The sequence below is a fragment of the Tauraco erythrolophus genome, chromosome 16 (genome assembly GCF_009769465.1).
Source record: "Tauraco erythrolophus isolate bTauEry1 chromosome 16, bTauEry1.pri, whole genome shotgun sequence".
Classification (NCBI taxonomy): Eukaryota; Metazoa; Chordata; class Aves; order Musophagiformes; family Musophagidae; genus Tauraco; species Tauraco erythrolophus.
This window is the reverse complement of record NC_141480.1, coordinates 16,679,410-16,695,026: the sequence shown is the minus strand read 5'-3', so window position 1 is coordinate 16,695,026 and position 15,617 is coordinate 16,679,410. Positions and strand designations below refer to the sequence as shown.

The following is a 15,617-nucleotide window of genomic DNA, read 5'->3' as shown; positions in this document are numbered from 1 at the left end:
ACTGAACTTGCTCAGATCATTCCTGAGAAATCTTTGCAATTGACCTTTAAAACTCTGAAAAAATTAAAAAATACTTCTTGGTGATTATGATTACTGGGCATTACACAAGGTTCCTGAGACAATTCTGGTGCTTCCATTATGAAATTTGAAGTGAGTGGGCAGGTATTGCATGGTGGGGTCTTGGCAACACTTTGCTTACATACACATTTATTAATACTCCTGTTTCCTTGAAGCACAGAGATCAAGTTTCCAACCTGGTGTTATTAGAAGAGAAAAACCAAACCTGAAAAGGACAGATTAGTTCACTGAGCCTAATTGGAAAAGCATTTCATTAGAACGGGTCAAAAACCTAGTCAAAGAGGTCTGGCAATCATGGTATAATGGTACATTAGGGAGTGCTTCTCACTAAGTATGGTCTACCCGTTTCTTAATTAAAATCAAAATGATTTAAACTGCTATTACTTTCCTTTGCTGTTTGTTTAACATAGTTAATAAAGGTATCTAGTTGTTGGAAAATTGACAAGGTTCTCTCATAAAAGATCGCTCTCAAAAATAACTCTAATAGCTGAGGTCTAAAAACGTGGGGCTTATTAATGACATTTTTTAAAATTCTTTATCTTCTGAACACACCAGGATAGCTCCTGCTTTCATGAGATCCCTTTTCCCTGTTGCTGGACTAAGGTCCAAATGGGAAAAAGTGACTTTGCTGGAGCTCATTCGAAGCAGACTCCAACAGCTAATTAGACGTGCCTCAAAAAATACCGTAACGGCTAGGCTCGTTAGACAAGGAATTAATCTATCAAGGAAAGAGTGAAAAAACAGAGGCTAGTCTTGGGAGTAATTTGAAAAATTGCTGAACAAAACTCTTTGGCAAGTATTAAAATTGTATGCGGGAGCTGGGAGCTGACAGGAGGCGATGTTGAGAATAGATTCCATAAAATCTCTGATTGCTGCAGTTATCAGCAACTGTTTGCTGGAATGTATTTTTCTTTTATTGCAGGGTCAGAGGATTACAGAAGTAAATTCACTGGGAAGTGTTTCATGGACCTTGTGTGTCCGGAGAAGTGTCGCTGCGAGGGAACAATTGTAGACTGCTCTAACCAAAAACTCACCCGATTACCCGGTCACCTTCCTGAATATACTACTGATCTGTAAGTGCTGGCTCTCCAAGCTGTGCTCAGCAGGGCGTGTTGCTTTTCCTACTTTTTAAAGGCTGTAAAAGGGACTCACACCAATTCAAGGCACCTTCTACTTTAATCCCTGTGTGAGAAAGGGAAGTTAATTTTATTTCAAAGGAGCACCACAACTCTCTTATTTCCTTAATTCATGCCAACTGTGGGGATGAGAAAGGAGCCATGGCCCTGTGCATCAGCTGCCTGTGTGCATGTTCTTGAAGTGTTGACCTGTTATGTGGCCCAAGCTGTATGGTTCCTTTCCGTTCGACCTTTGAGTCCCTTGTCTTTGCATTTGATCATTTTTATTTGAGAAATAGATTAACACTTTTGAGTTAAATCTGTGATCAGGAGTTCTTTCCATCTCAGCAGTGCCTGCTACTTGAGTGAAATGGCTCTTACTGAAACTAATATATTGTTAAACTATAAGTGATTTTATGAAATTTATTTGCTTTTAGAGATTCTTCAGAATTATAACATACTGCTAAAGAGAGTATGAGAAAACACGTTTATTATTTAGTAACTGGAGAATCTCATTCTTTTGTTATATTAGTAGACCCTTTGAACACAGCTCCTTTTTTGTGTTAGTATTCTATTTATTATACTTAAGGTATCCTATTTAAACCTCCTTAAAAATTGTTGATCTGAAGTTAAAATAGAAAAATAGGAGAGACATCGAGAAACAGAAAAATGGAGCTACATATAATCAGAGAAAGAATTTTGCATCCCCAAACTGCCAAGACAGTGGCATTTGCATTAATTTTGAAGACCAGTAGACTTTGATGGGAAAGGACCTGAAATCAGATTCCTTCTGTTTACATGAACCACATCTCCAATGACATGTCTTCTGTAGCAGGATGCATGAGGGAGGTTTAGTCACGCAAACAAGACTGTGTAATTGTTAAGGTTAATAATCCCTTATCCTGTGCATTGGAAAAAGAAGGCATTGTGACACTGTCCTCTGGCATTACACTCTGAAACACATCCCAAGCTTTTATTATAGATACTCTTCTATGTCTCTTTCCTTCAAAGCTAAACTCTTTTCACTCTAGGAGTCTGAAAGAGATGGCAGATAGTGTCTTGCTTAACAAAGGTCATAGTTCTCTGTGTGGCAGCCCTATATGTCACAGAGCTATATCTATAGACATCTGTGAAGTATTAAATGTCTCTCTGTTTGTTCCTATCAGGCGTTTGAATGACAATGATATTTCTGTTTTGGAAGCTATCGGACTCTTCAAGAAATTGCCTAACCTCAGAAAAATGTAAGTTTGAGTCACTTGCTTGTTAGAATAAATGCTGCCTTGGATTATAAGGAAGGAGGAAGGGACGATTTTTTTTTTATAGTTTAGTACAGCAGTAGCAGAAATCGGTTTTTTAATGTGAATTTAAGGAAACTGAATGAGTTATCTGTTAGATGGACAGGCCCAGTTAAATCACAGTGACAGATGAAGATCCCTAGGCTGACGTTTTAGTATTCTTTAGGCTGTATTTCTTAAAGTCTTTGACTCATGGAGACTGGAGGGAATTCTGTCCCAGAATTTATTCAGATGTATGCTTATTGTTAGAGATGGCTACAAAGTTTAGCATTTTTTTGTTTTGTGTTTTGAATGTATTGCACGACTCCAACTAGTGTGATTGTTTCAAATAGTCAAAGGAAAATAATATTACATGATATAGATGATGGCAGCTTCTTTTGATCATTATTGTTTGAGAGAGGAGAATCAATCAGCTAATTTAGAGATCAGTCATTCAAATGTATCTGTATAATTCTGTTAACAGCCTGAGTCCTGGCACTGTGCAATGTATATATTTAATAAGAGCTGTGTTTTGGAAAGAGGATAAGATGTTAGATACCTCCTGGTAGTCTTCTAAATGGATCTTTCTTAAGTTAATTAAAGTTTTAACCCTATGGCCCCATTGCTAATGTCTCACCTAACTGTTTACTTTTAGTAAGGTTTTATTGGTAGAGTCAAGATGATTTAAGGAAACCAACCAACCAGGCTTTTTGTTCTGCATTCATTTCACATGGTTTCTACCATCTGGAGCTTCGTAGCCATTTGAATCCATGTAAAATCTCAGGGGCTTTGGAGACAACTGTAGTGAGATTCTTATGTCAGTTTTATCTCTTCAAGAGTTTCAGATGCAGCACTGCAGGTTTGGGAGTGGGGATTGTATTTGTGCAAGTACAGGCCATCAGGCTTGGGGAATTGATCATATGCATTAGCCTCGTATTTTATGAATGACACATAAGTTATAGCTACAGTGCACTTAGAAAAAGTTGTTGACATTGTTGAAGTGCTTTGTTGTCTATATAAGTAGAGAGTAAATGGGAATGAAAAATGCATGGTGTATAAAAGTGTACACAAGTTGGAACACATCTGTCCTCATCAAACCTTCAGGATTTATGTTTGAAAATTGGAGAGGTGTGATAGCTGGGATAATTTCTCTCGTTTTATTTGAAACTCACCAGAGGCAAGTTATGGTGATGTCCTTCCTGTTCCCATCAATCACTCAGGTGGAAGGGATGCCTCAACAGGGCTGCATTTTTATGCATAAATGCAGCATGAAACAGTTATGAGAGGTTTTTTAGGAGTTTGTTTCCTGTGAAACAAAAAATCTTTCTACTGTGTTCTTGGTAGGCAATGAGAACTGAGGTATACAGGTGCAGTTCAAACACATGGCAAAAAGAAGTTGTGCCCTACACCTCATAAAAAATGCGTGTCATATGGATTTTTCGTGGCAGCATCCAAGCAGAGGCTCTTTAGGTAATCTTTGTAGCTGAGCTAATTTCTTTTCTTCTACCTGATGTCATAAAGAAGAATCTCAATTTGAAAAAAGGGATTTTCTGAAAAGGGTGTTTTTTCTTATAGGCAGAGCAACATTTCAACCATAACCTTAGTCAGTACCTTGATTCTTAAAAAGCTGGATGAGACTTTTTTCTAGTTCTACTAGTTCCATTTTGTGAAGGGAAGCGGTTGCCAGGAAAAAAACAAGCAAGCAAGCAAGCAAACACCTCTTTCCTTCTATGTTACTTTTTGGCATTTACTAAGTATCCCTCTGCTAGTAATAGGCCTCCCTCCATCATGCAAGAAGAGAAACGTAAGGAAATACCGGTGGGTGGGATTGCAGCTGCTAATGGTCCCCATGCAGCAGCTCTGTGTGTGTGGCAGGAATGTGATGCGTGCACTCTTCATTAGGACTTACTGCTTAGTGCTGCTACGAAATTAAGGAGGAAGATTTGATCAAACCACCATTTTTCATTGTATGTAAGGGACAAGAAATTTTACTGGTTTTGAGTTGGCAATATTGACTCTATCTCATCATATTCCTTGTTTGTTGAAGTGTTAAAGGAAAACAGCAGGTGAGGGAATCTGTCTGGAAATTGCATTGCTTCCTAGACTTAAAGCGGTTCAGACCTTTGGAGTGGCAAACCGTTCAGTGCCTTTTTTTCTTTTTTCTTTATTTAATCTTTGTAATTCACTTTCTTCTGAAATGAATCTGAATATCTGGAATCTGGATATCTGAATGCGCATTTGAATGATTGCCCTCTGACTGTCCTTCATTTCAGTTCAGTACCAGTGACAGATCTGTGTCAAGGAAATTGGCAAAGAAACTGCTTTAAGAGTACTGTAGTTCCACTGTGGCTAGTAAAGCTCCAGCATAATTCCAGAGAGAGAGGAATTAGCTCTTCCTTTCTCTTCATGGGTGTTTCAGCTCGATGCCTCCACATCTTACATTATGCTTAAGCATAGCTTTGGTTTATAACACAAACAATCTGAGGTGGTCTGTAAATTGGACCTTAAGGACGATTCAGATTTTACTTGTGTTCTTGGTGTATGCTCACATTTGTTCTCTTGTCACTCGAGCTCCATCAGTCACCCGTATCTGTGTGTGTGTTGTGGCATATCACGGTCTCTTGAGTTTTCTAGTAAGATTCCAAAGGGAAGTACTCATAGATTTGGCATTGCGATATTAGGGTTGCTCCAGTGTGTATATGTGAAAGTACTCTTTAATCATATAGTCACATAATAATTTTCAGTTGGACTCTTGTCCCAGTCCCTTGCTAGGTTCCTCATCTCCTGATTCAGTGTGGTTTCTGTTCTCACCATGTTTTGCCTCAGCGTAAGGCCAGTGTCCTGTCCCTCTTCTCTCTACCTCTCTCTAGCCGCTGACAAAACTGCTCTTCTCACTCAGGCTCCCTTGCTAGCCCTCATGCACAGTTACTCCACTGCTTTGCCTTGAGCTGTTTTTATAGCCTTCACAGATCTCTCAGGCCCCCTCTCTACCCAACCAAGGACATTACTTCTTAATACTGCCTGGGACTGGTAGAGTAGGTGCTTGGATAGAGAAATGTGCCCAGTCACAAACTTTGCATAGTTTGTAGCTCAGTGTCCTGCGCTGTCTTGAGAGACATTGGAGAATGTCATCTGAAGAGAAAAAAATATCTGGAAAATTAGCTCCTAAAATTGAAATTAAAAAAAAAAAAAATGTCTTGCAGTCTCTTTGGATTGTGGCAGGAGTCTTAAATCTCTTTGTTAAAGACTAAGAATTCAGCGAAATCCTAACAGATTTTCAAAGGGAAGATACATCCTTTGAATAAAACACCTACGTGGTAGTCACTAATTAACAAATTTTAAATCAGAATTTATTTGAGTGCTTTGGGTTTTTCACAAAAAGAATGTCAAGAGTTTTGAGATATGATAAAAATGATATTTTGGTTAGCTTTATTTCCTGGAATAGGTGAGCTCCCTTATTTTGTTTAAAAAAAAAATAAAAAGAAAACTATAAAGTATTTACTTCTAAACATGAAAAGAACATCAGATAGTTCATTCTTTTAAATCTTGCCAATGTTATAAAGTAAACATTAAAAAATAATGAGAAGCGTCAGACCACCTTTGCAATAGGTGGTACTGCCAACTCCACCTCTAATACATAACTGCTTTTGGGGTGTAATCTGTCTGTAAATATTCCTCCTAAACTGAATTTTATTGTATGATGTGTCAGCCCAGGATTTAATACATTTTAATGCAAGACAAGATTGAATTCTTGATACAGAAATTTAAAGGTCACAGATCCATAATGCAAAGTTATGCCACATTTTATTTAGGAATTAAATTGCTAAGATTACTCTGCTGGTTTCTAAAAGGTTAATGTGTCTGCATATACCTTTTTCTTAAAAAAAAAAAAGGCAACTTCAGTAATTGGCTGCAAAATCCCATATACATAATGCTCTTTTCATAACCTAAATTTTAGTCCATCTTTATGTTTAATGCTTTTTACAGTAGAATTGCTGTAGATTCCTGTAGACAGATCTAACCCGATCCAGAAGTAATTTACTGGGTTCTGCAGTGAGTTTTGCAAAATGTCCTGAACTCTCTGTTGCTTTTGTTGTGTTCTTGCTGTATTACCTCACCTGGTCTTGCAGGTGTAAAGAGATGACGTGTCTCTGAAAGATAAAGCCACGTTACAGGGACTTCCAGGCTCCAAGAACTGTGTTGCTAGGGTTTTGCGGAGCAGTTAGAAAAGAGCAATTTGCATCTGCTTGAAGTGCAGGAGAAATACAAGGGTGTAGTTCTCAGCTCCATGAGAGTGGGAGCAGCTCCATGACTTGGCTTTGTGGGAGTATCCCATTCCTGTGTGATGGAAAGACTCTGGGACCTGCTGCCTTCTGGCCCTGGGAGCTGGAGCTTCTGCCTTTCACAGAGGAGTATGTTGCCAGTGGGAGATTTTCTCACTCAGCAAGATCTCACATCAGGCAGGGGAACACTGCCGTCCACAGAAGTTTTGACTTTTGTGGAAAGGAGCAGCAACTGCCACGTTCAGCATGAAGCGAATATTGGGGACCGCATGACTCCCTGGGGCTTCCTCAAGTTGTTAATCAGTGAAAAAACTCTCCAGTGCTTGGGGACTCCCATGGCAGTAGGAGCCTGAAGGATTGTTCTGGCCATGGCAGACAGGTTCAAGCTCCAAAAACCCCTGGGTACTTAACTGAGTGGGAGCACAGAGATCCACTTGCTGAAATGGGCTGCTGACCCACAGGAAGAGGCTGCAGGTCCCAGGTGTCAGCTCCAGAGCCTACCCAAGCCCTGGTGCCTTCGGAAATCAGTGGGACTGGCCATTCCCACTGAGGTCGCAGCAGCTGTTTCTGCAGTGAAAAAGTTGGCAACGAGCTCACATTCAAAATGAAAAGGGGAACTGCCGTACTTCAGGCACTGCTGGGGAGAAAGGGGACTGACCTCTTTTCTTGGAGAACAGGAGCAATAAAAGACATTTACCTCAAACCTGAAAGGGGCATCTAACAGTTCATTCTGGTAAATCTTGCCAAAGTTACAAAGTGAAAATAAAATACGGTCTTTTAATAGGAAGTGCCAGGCCGTCTTGGCAATAGCTGGTACTGCCAACCGCTCATCTAGTGTATAATTGCCTTTGGAGGCTTAATTTGTCTGTAAATATTTCTCCCACCTTGAATTGTATGGAGTGTCAGCCCAGGATTTAACACATTTTACATGCAGAATAAAACTGAATCCTGATAAAGTTTGCAGACTAGGAGTCAATTTCAAAGACAGAATCTCAAGTTTCTCGGGGAGGTAAAAGTAGTTTGTGTCCTTGGAAGCAGCTGTTACCTGCTGTTCTTTCCCCTAAGCGTAAATTTTACCATGGCAATTGAGGCTGCAGTCATCTGTCACTTGTTATACAGAAACAGGCTTTATCTTCTGGAAATGATACTGCAGAGAGTGTTGTGGTACATGGCATTTGGGCTCGTCATGTGCCTCCCTTTTGTACCAGTGAGACCATCAGTCTGCTCTGGTGAATGAATGTAGGTGTCACTGGGTATACTTCACTGTCATCTGTAGTATTTAAGGCTTTCAGTGCCATCCTATTTCTGAGAACAACTCACTCTATAAAAGCCAGCCAGACTGTTGGTAAAAGCTGTAAAACCTACTCAGCATCCTCCAGAAGAATGCAACAGCACTGAGATTTTCCTCCTAACATATACTTAAAAATTCCAAACACATCACCAACAGACAGAAATATTCTAGGGAAACCTAGAATATTGTTTGTCCTACAAACAATAGGACAAAGCTGTTTGTAGGACAAAGCTACAAAGTTCAAGGTGAGATCAAGATTCAAGGTGAGATCAAGCAGAGCTTTTGCAGTTGGACTGTGCTCTGGTGACTGCGATGAATAGCATGCAGGAATGGTAAAATCGACCCAGCAGGTACAGCAGGATGAATGGTTCTGTTAAGACTGAGTAGAATCCAGCTTGTTCTGTGTTGAAATATTCTAAGATACACAGAAATAATATTATTATAAACTTCAACTATAAAGTGAATAAAATCTGACTGAAAAGTGAGCTGTGTGAACAATGTCACCGTGATAACTTCTTAGATCTGTTCATTTCCTATTCACAGCCTATTCATAGGGTTTACCTAAAGTAAACACGGGCTTTCTGAATATTTCTTTTGACCTCTTGCCCAAAATAAAATCTCGAAATTAGATTAAATGTTATCACTAGAGTAAATCAGGGAGTCCTTACAGAAACAATAACCTTTCTTGGGTGACCAGGTTGATTATAGGTTCCCATCTGGGTCATGCCAGAGGACATAGGTATCTTGGGAAATACTCAAGACCCATCTTCTTTTCCACTGTCTTCCAGTATTTGAAGAACCGTCCCTTATAGAGGTTAGCATTACAAAAGGATGGGACTTTTCTATAATGGGAATTTCCTGTGAAGTCTGTCAGAAGTTTGATGAAAAAAAAATCTTTATCAAGTGCTATGATCATATATGAAAGATTCTTTTAGTGCTGGGAAGGAAGGAGTAGAATGCTCTGAGTTGCAGAGCAGGCAAAAGCTTCACTGTTTTCATTTTTCAAGGTTTTTATCAGCTGATTATTTTTGCCTGTAATTCTAGACTGAAAAGTATGTAATTTCTCATATTTATTATTCTAGTAGGTCAGACTTTAAAGAGGGTACTTTTTTTAGTGAATGAGTGCTGTCATCTACCTTTTTTGTTGTTGTTGTTGCATTCTGATATGGAAGCTTTAATTCAGGAAGACAAATAAAGAAATCCAGGTTGACAGAACATCTGCTTTGACGATACTCCAAGTGGGATTGTAGGGCAGTGTTGTCTTTACCTATTTATTATTATAAACCTTGTCTTTCCTCTGTCTTGCAACTTTGGTTTCACCATAGCATTTAATCCTGGATTTTCAAACCTTTTGCATGGGAAAGGTATATGTAATTGACTTCTTCTAAAACTGCTAGTAAGTTTTGGGATAATTTTGTGTTGCTGAAATGATCAGGCGTTATTAACTCAAATGAGTGAAGTTCCCCATTTACAGAAGTTCTTTGTCAGCAATTAAAATTCAGATGGTTTGGATTGTATAAAGGTGCTAACTAATGCCTTTGGAAATTATGGCCAGCCTTTTTCTCCAATATTTGCTCTTTTTTGCCTTGAGTATCTAATAATCTGCTAAAATTGCACCCGTGTTCTAATACGTGTGACTAAATATCTTTTAGATGGTAAAAAAAAAAAAATAAAAAAATAAAATTTGTGACTATGAGTATAGGTCAGTTTGCAAGCTGTGAATTACAAGTCAAAATCTTCGTGTATTACGGTAACTCACCCTCCCTTCCCACCACAAACATTTATTTATTTATTCATTTATTTTTGTGCAAATATGCATCATGGCATGATCTTTAACAGGAAAGGGATCATTGGAAGCATTTATTTATGCCAGCATTCAAAAGAGATGCTGAGCTATAAACATTTCCATTAGAGAAATAGCCGAGCCTCAAAATTAAATGCATATGTCAGAACATCCTTCCTTGACTTGCTTTGACTCTGAACATAAACTCTTCATGTGAGTGTTAGCACACAGTACTAAACTTCTGGAAAGCAAAATCTGCATGTAAGTATTTCTGTATGGTTTTACGTTATTTTTGGCTGATTGCTGGCATACTCCCATTCTTTCTGATCACAGAATGCTCAAGAGGTGATGGGCCACATGCCGTAGGGCCCACTATCTGACAGTTGTTCAGCAACATAAACCAGAGTACTCAAGTTTCCCACATGAAACATATCTCCAAGACTCAACTTTTTTTTTTATTAAGTGATGACTTCTGCAAAGAGCAAGACCCACATTATTTCTATCTGAGGCTAAGCTGTCCTGTTGCCATGTCTTCTGTCAACTTTTATCCCAACAAGATTGCCTGTTCTTCTGAGCAGAGTAGCCCAGGTGTTAATCTGATACCTTGTCATTTGTTTTATGTCACCTGGAATTGGATTTTGAAACTATTACTCATGCTGCGTGTGTACTGGGATCATTTCTGGAATAATTTGCCTTCCAGTATGAGTAATAGTGTTGGAATTTGGCATCTTCTTGGGAGTGAGAGCATGCCTTTTACTTTCTCTTTTTTGTTGCAGACAGTAAAACAGTGTTTCCTGTCATAAACCTAAACAAACAGGATTATTCATCACAATCTATACAGGGCAACATAGGAGATGCTTGAAGGACTGAGGCTCAAGGTTTTGATATGCTTAGGGCCTTTTATATAGATGTTTTAAATAATTAAATGCCATTTATTTTTGTGCCTCTCTAATGGCATTTTATCATTCAGAAGTTTTCTATTCACTGGGTTTTTCACAAATATGAAATATTCAAAAGCTTAATTTTGCATTTTGTTAGAACTTCATTTGACTTTGTAGATTGAAGTTTTCCAATGTTGATCTATAAGCAAACATCTTGACATTGTATAGTCAGAGTAAATATTTAGAAAATAATGCTGTATATTGCAGTAGCTGTGAATTGAGAATTAAGTGATACTCATTTCGAGTGCAGATGTTAAATTTAAGTGCCTGGAAGTTCATGAGTGCACATATTAAAATTTATATCAGATACATGCAGTCACACAGTTTCATGTGTTACTCTAGTGTTGGGTTTAAAAGAGTAAAGGTCCTGGTACAATAAATAAAAGTGGTCCATATTTCAATGGTGGTAGCATTAACTGATTCTTGCCAGATGAGCACCCACTCCCAAGCATGGTCCATAACTCATGAACATAAATCAGATGTTAGAAACCCCCACTTATTGTATCCCTGAGGCCCGTACAAGCAAGAATGACATGAGGTATAAGAGCTGGTAATTCCATTAATTTAGATAGTCTTGGTATATCTGATATAATTGTGGTTTTGATGAGGGAACGGGAGCTATTTTTAAGTACAGCAGGTATACTTTTGGACTTCTGTGTGCTTTCTTTGCTGAACGAATGTCTCACTGGAGACATACGTGCTCAAAGGCACATATTCTTCCTGTCTTTCTCCTTCCAGTGTGATGATGTATGTCTGTAACAAAACACTAATAATTTTCTTACTGTGACTGGTTGTGTCCTTCCAGAAATCTAAGCAACAATAAGATCAAGGAGATCCGAGAAGGCGCATTCGACGGAGCTTCAGGAGTGCAGGAACTGATTCTGACAGAGAATCAACTGGAATCAGTGCATGGAAGAATGTTTAGAGGCCTCACAGGGCTGAAGACATTGTAAGTGCAAAGACCTGTCTTTTTCTGTTCCTCTGTAAGTTGAGTGTGAGTGCTCAAGTTCAACCATGCCTGCTAAAATATCTATTAGTAGACAGCAAGCTCTAAGGCAGGGTCTTGTATCACTGTCATGAAGTCTTCAATATATTTCTAGTCCTGGGTATGTTTGAGATTTATCTGCTATTTCTGTGAAAACACAGATTTTCAAGAATTTCAGAAGTAACATGATGGTGACCCTGTCATGGGTCAAATTTGGGCACTTCTAATTATTTAATACTTTTATTATTTTGTAATTTCCTATGGAAACGAGGCATGTAGGAACATATTTGCTATCTATTAGTCCCTCCTCCCACTCCACCCCAATTGGAATTGTTGGTCTGCTTAAACCAACCTTCAGAGTAGGGTAGGAACCTAAAAGATTTTTAATATCCTACAAACTATATGAGATCAGGAGGTAGGAAGAGAAGACAGACTCAATTTATTTCTGCCACCAAAACAGGTATAGCTAAGCAACTTTAAGGCAGGCATAACCAAACCATTACAGGTCCCGCTGACCCAAAGTAGCTGGCCACTCACTCTGGGCCGGATGTAGTAGCCCATGAGCACAGGCATGGCTTTGGACTAGCCACAGCATGCTCTTCTTGCCCACACTAACATAAAAATTGTGTGTCCATATACCAATAACGTAGCTGTGGTTGTGGAGAGTGTGAGGGAGACATAGAACCCAAATGGGTAAGAAATCAGTTTGGTATTACTTCTGTGCTTAGACAACCTTTGTAACTTATTTCTAAGAGCTAATACTTATACATAAACTCATAGTGCCTAACACTAATTTATTTTCATGTTGAATGTTATATTGGAAGAAGGATTAGAGACAAGATTTCAAGACGGTGCCTAATCTACCCCATTCCCCATCCTGAGAAGCAGTCAGGGGCTAGGCTTCTGGTGACAGCAGACTCCTGCCAGATGATATGTATGTGAAAAATACCTCTCCTGCATAGTCTTCCTTGCTGTAGAAAGAAAGCACTTGACTAGGTGGATTCTGTCAGTAAATAGACTTTAGGAATCAAAATGCAATTTAAATCTGCAATCTATTCATTAGCAGCATATACATTGTATGTTGCAAAGTGTCATGGCACAATCACTTCAGTGTAAAAAGAAATCCAAGTTTCACTTGAAGGACTTCAGCCTGTAATGACAAATAGGGAACTTGTCTTTTGCTGTTCCTTTTAAGATTTTTTTTTTTCTGTGATTACAGCCATCTGTTCTTTAATTTAATGTATGCACTTTACTAAGGGATTTGAAAATACTGCCCATAGATACTATATTAATTTTTATACTGTAAAGCAGCCTGTGGCAGTGCTCCTAAACAAAATTCAGCATTTTTTAATAAAAAGACGCTTAACATTAAAGCTGTCCTGCTGACCTGACCTACGTTTCCCCCTAGCTGATAAAGCAGTCTAAATATACACAGCATGATATGAGGATCTGAAACTATAAGTTTTTCTTTAGGAAGGGCACGCAGTGCATGATGAACCATGATATGAAACCAAAAGTTTTGGCTTGAGGGATATTTATTTCTACCCATTAATTGACTTTTTTTGAGCATTAAAATTGTGATCTTTTACAAAGAGGCCACATTGGACAGGGTCATGGTCCAGTTTTTAAAAGACTGTATGTTCCCCAAAATGTAATGAATCATTGTGCAAGATATATTGGCATCCAAATTCAGTCTTGGATTTGTCCCATCTTGCAGTACTACTGCCTGATGCTTTACATACAGAATTGAGAAAATGTTTCCCACTGCTACTAAGCCACTAACGACCTTACTTCTCTTAGTTACTACCCAATTCATTTTAGAGCTTGTGGCATTGACCTGGCTTTCAGGCAGCTTAGTAATCCATGTGTAAGGTGTGTGTCTCCGTGCCCAGTGACTCTTCTCTGGCACAGTTTCACCCCAGTTGCAATATCAAAACTATTGGGACCATATTGCCTGTGAAGGTAACTGAACAAAAGAGAACAGTAACGCAAAACCATTGTAATTTTCAGGTCTCAAACGCTGAGTGTTTGTGATTACACTGTGAAATTCTTCCCAGCCATATCTAATCTTTCTTTGGTGTTTTTCGAGTATCTATTGATGTAGCATCTAGACACCCCACGGACAGGTACCAATCCGAGATCTAAATCCAGACTTCTGAGGGAGTTGAATTTTTGTTGTTTACTGCATGAATTTGATACTAAGGAATTAACCCTCCCCAGTTTGGAGGATCAGGTCGCTGGAATGGCAACATGAGCTGCGTATATCTTGTGGATCTTTGGTAATACACTTTAATTACTGAATAATTTTTCATCTAAGGAGGAATATTACAACTGTGTAGTGATGTTTACAGACCCAGATGTTGATTGGCATTCAGTGTAACAAATACACATGAGCCTTTTTTGCTGTGGAGTGAAACAAGATACTACAGTCTTTCGGATTAATTGGGCTTTATCGTCGAGTTCGTTGTTACCATAACAACTCAGAGAGATGTGTCTTCCAAAACACAGCACTGACTCATCTGGTACAAGCACTGAGCAAAGACCATTTTATAGGATGGTTACTGCTTTCTGTCATGTCAATTAATGATTATAATGACATTTCAGAGCTTTTGTTAGATCTGGGAACCTTTCCTAAGCTATTCCTTGACTTCTGCTGAGGATGCTGTTTCCTTCCATGCTTTCGCAGTGTGGATTACATGAAGCATCCATGATAGGAGCAGACATAATGCAGCTAGTACTGTTATTGTCACACGTTTCTGGCAGTCTTTCTCAATTGATCTCTGATATACATCTTCACTTACTCCCAGATATTTTACTAAATTAAGACTTCAGTTTTTACTTCAAGTTTACCGCTAGTCACAATTTTAATTGCATACTACTTTCAGATGTGGAGTTCCCAGCAGCCTCTAATGTTGTGTGGAAGATAGGGATTTTAAATTCATGAAACAATGTTTCCATGAATCTAGCCCTCCTATAGCTGTGTTGTACTTCAGGAATCAATAAAAATACAGATCTTGACAAAGCACCTGTTGATACCCCAGAGAAAGGATCTCTTATCCTGAAATTATACCCCCTCCCAGTAGTTCCTAATTCCCTGTTTTAATCCTTGCAGGATGCTGAGGAGCAACTCTATCAGCTGCATAAACAATGACACCTTTGCTGGACTGAGCTCAGTGAGGCTTCTTTCTTTGTATGACAATCACATCAGCACCATCACCCCTGGAGCCTTCAGCACATTAGTCTCTTTGTCTACAATGTAAGTTTACCTCTTTATGGTATGAACATGTCATGACGCTGTTATTCCATGCTTTCCTTTTAAGAAGATGTTTGGGTTTCAGAATCAAACTACTTATTGTTCATATATGGAAAACCTCATTTAGGGAAAGAAAACCCCATCCTATGGAAATCACAGGTTTGGAGGATTCAAGGTGTTATTTAGAAAAACATTTGAATTCCTCAGTTGGAGTGGCTGAAAAAGCTTTGAGGTTGCCAGCCTCAGGCAGGATGACTGTATGTTTGCTGTGACACAGCCTAGTGCAGCACAGAAGTTCATGTAAAACAATCTGAAGCTGCTTTAGTTTCAGTAAAGTCTAATTTTGTAAGAACACCTTTCTTGGATTTCAGTTAAATCAGTTAAATATCAGAATAAATTTACTGGCTAATGCTTAGATTTTCAGAAGAGCCTAAGAGAACAAAATACTCAAGTCCTGCTGAATGTGAATTTGAAAATCCCAACCTAAGCTTTTCTGATAATTCTCTTATATTTCTCAATCTTTCTTTGAAGTATTTCCCTTGCCTTTTAAATATGTTTATACACTTTTTGTAGTGTGTCCATTTTAATAAAGTACAGACTGATAAATATGGAAA

The 15,617-nt window shown here is 38.6% G+C and overlaps 1 protein-coding gene across 1 annotated transcript in view; it reads left to right on the top strand.

Annotated features, from left to right (window-relative positions):
• SLIT3 (slit guidance ligand 3) overlaps positions 1-15,617 on the top strand; it is a 526,008-nt gene that overhangs the window by 400,955 nt on the left and 109,436 nt on the right. The window contains exons 15-18 of the mRNA XM_086621882.1: positions 1,001-1,151; positions 2,360-2,434; positions 11,571-11,714; positions 14,863-15,006. Coding sequence (XP_086478008.1) covers positions 1,001-1,151; positions 2,360-2,434; positions 11,571-11,714; positions 14,863-15,006 — 514 coding nt within the window. The remainder of the gene's footprint in view (positions 1-1,000; positions 1,152-2,359; positions 2,435-11,570; positions 11,715-14,862; positions 15,007-15,617) is intronic.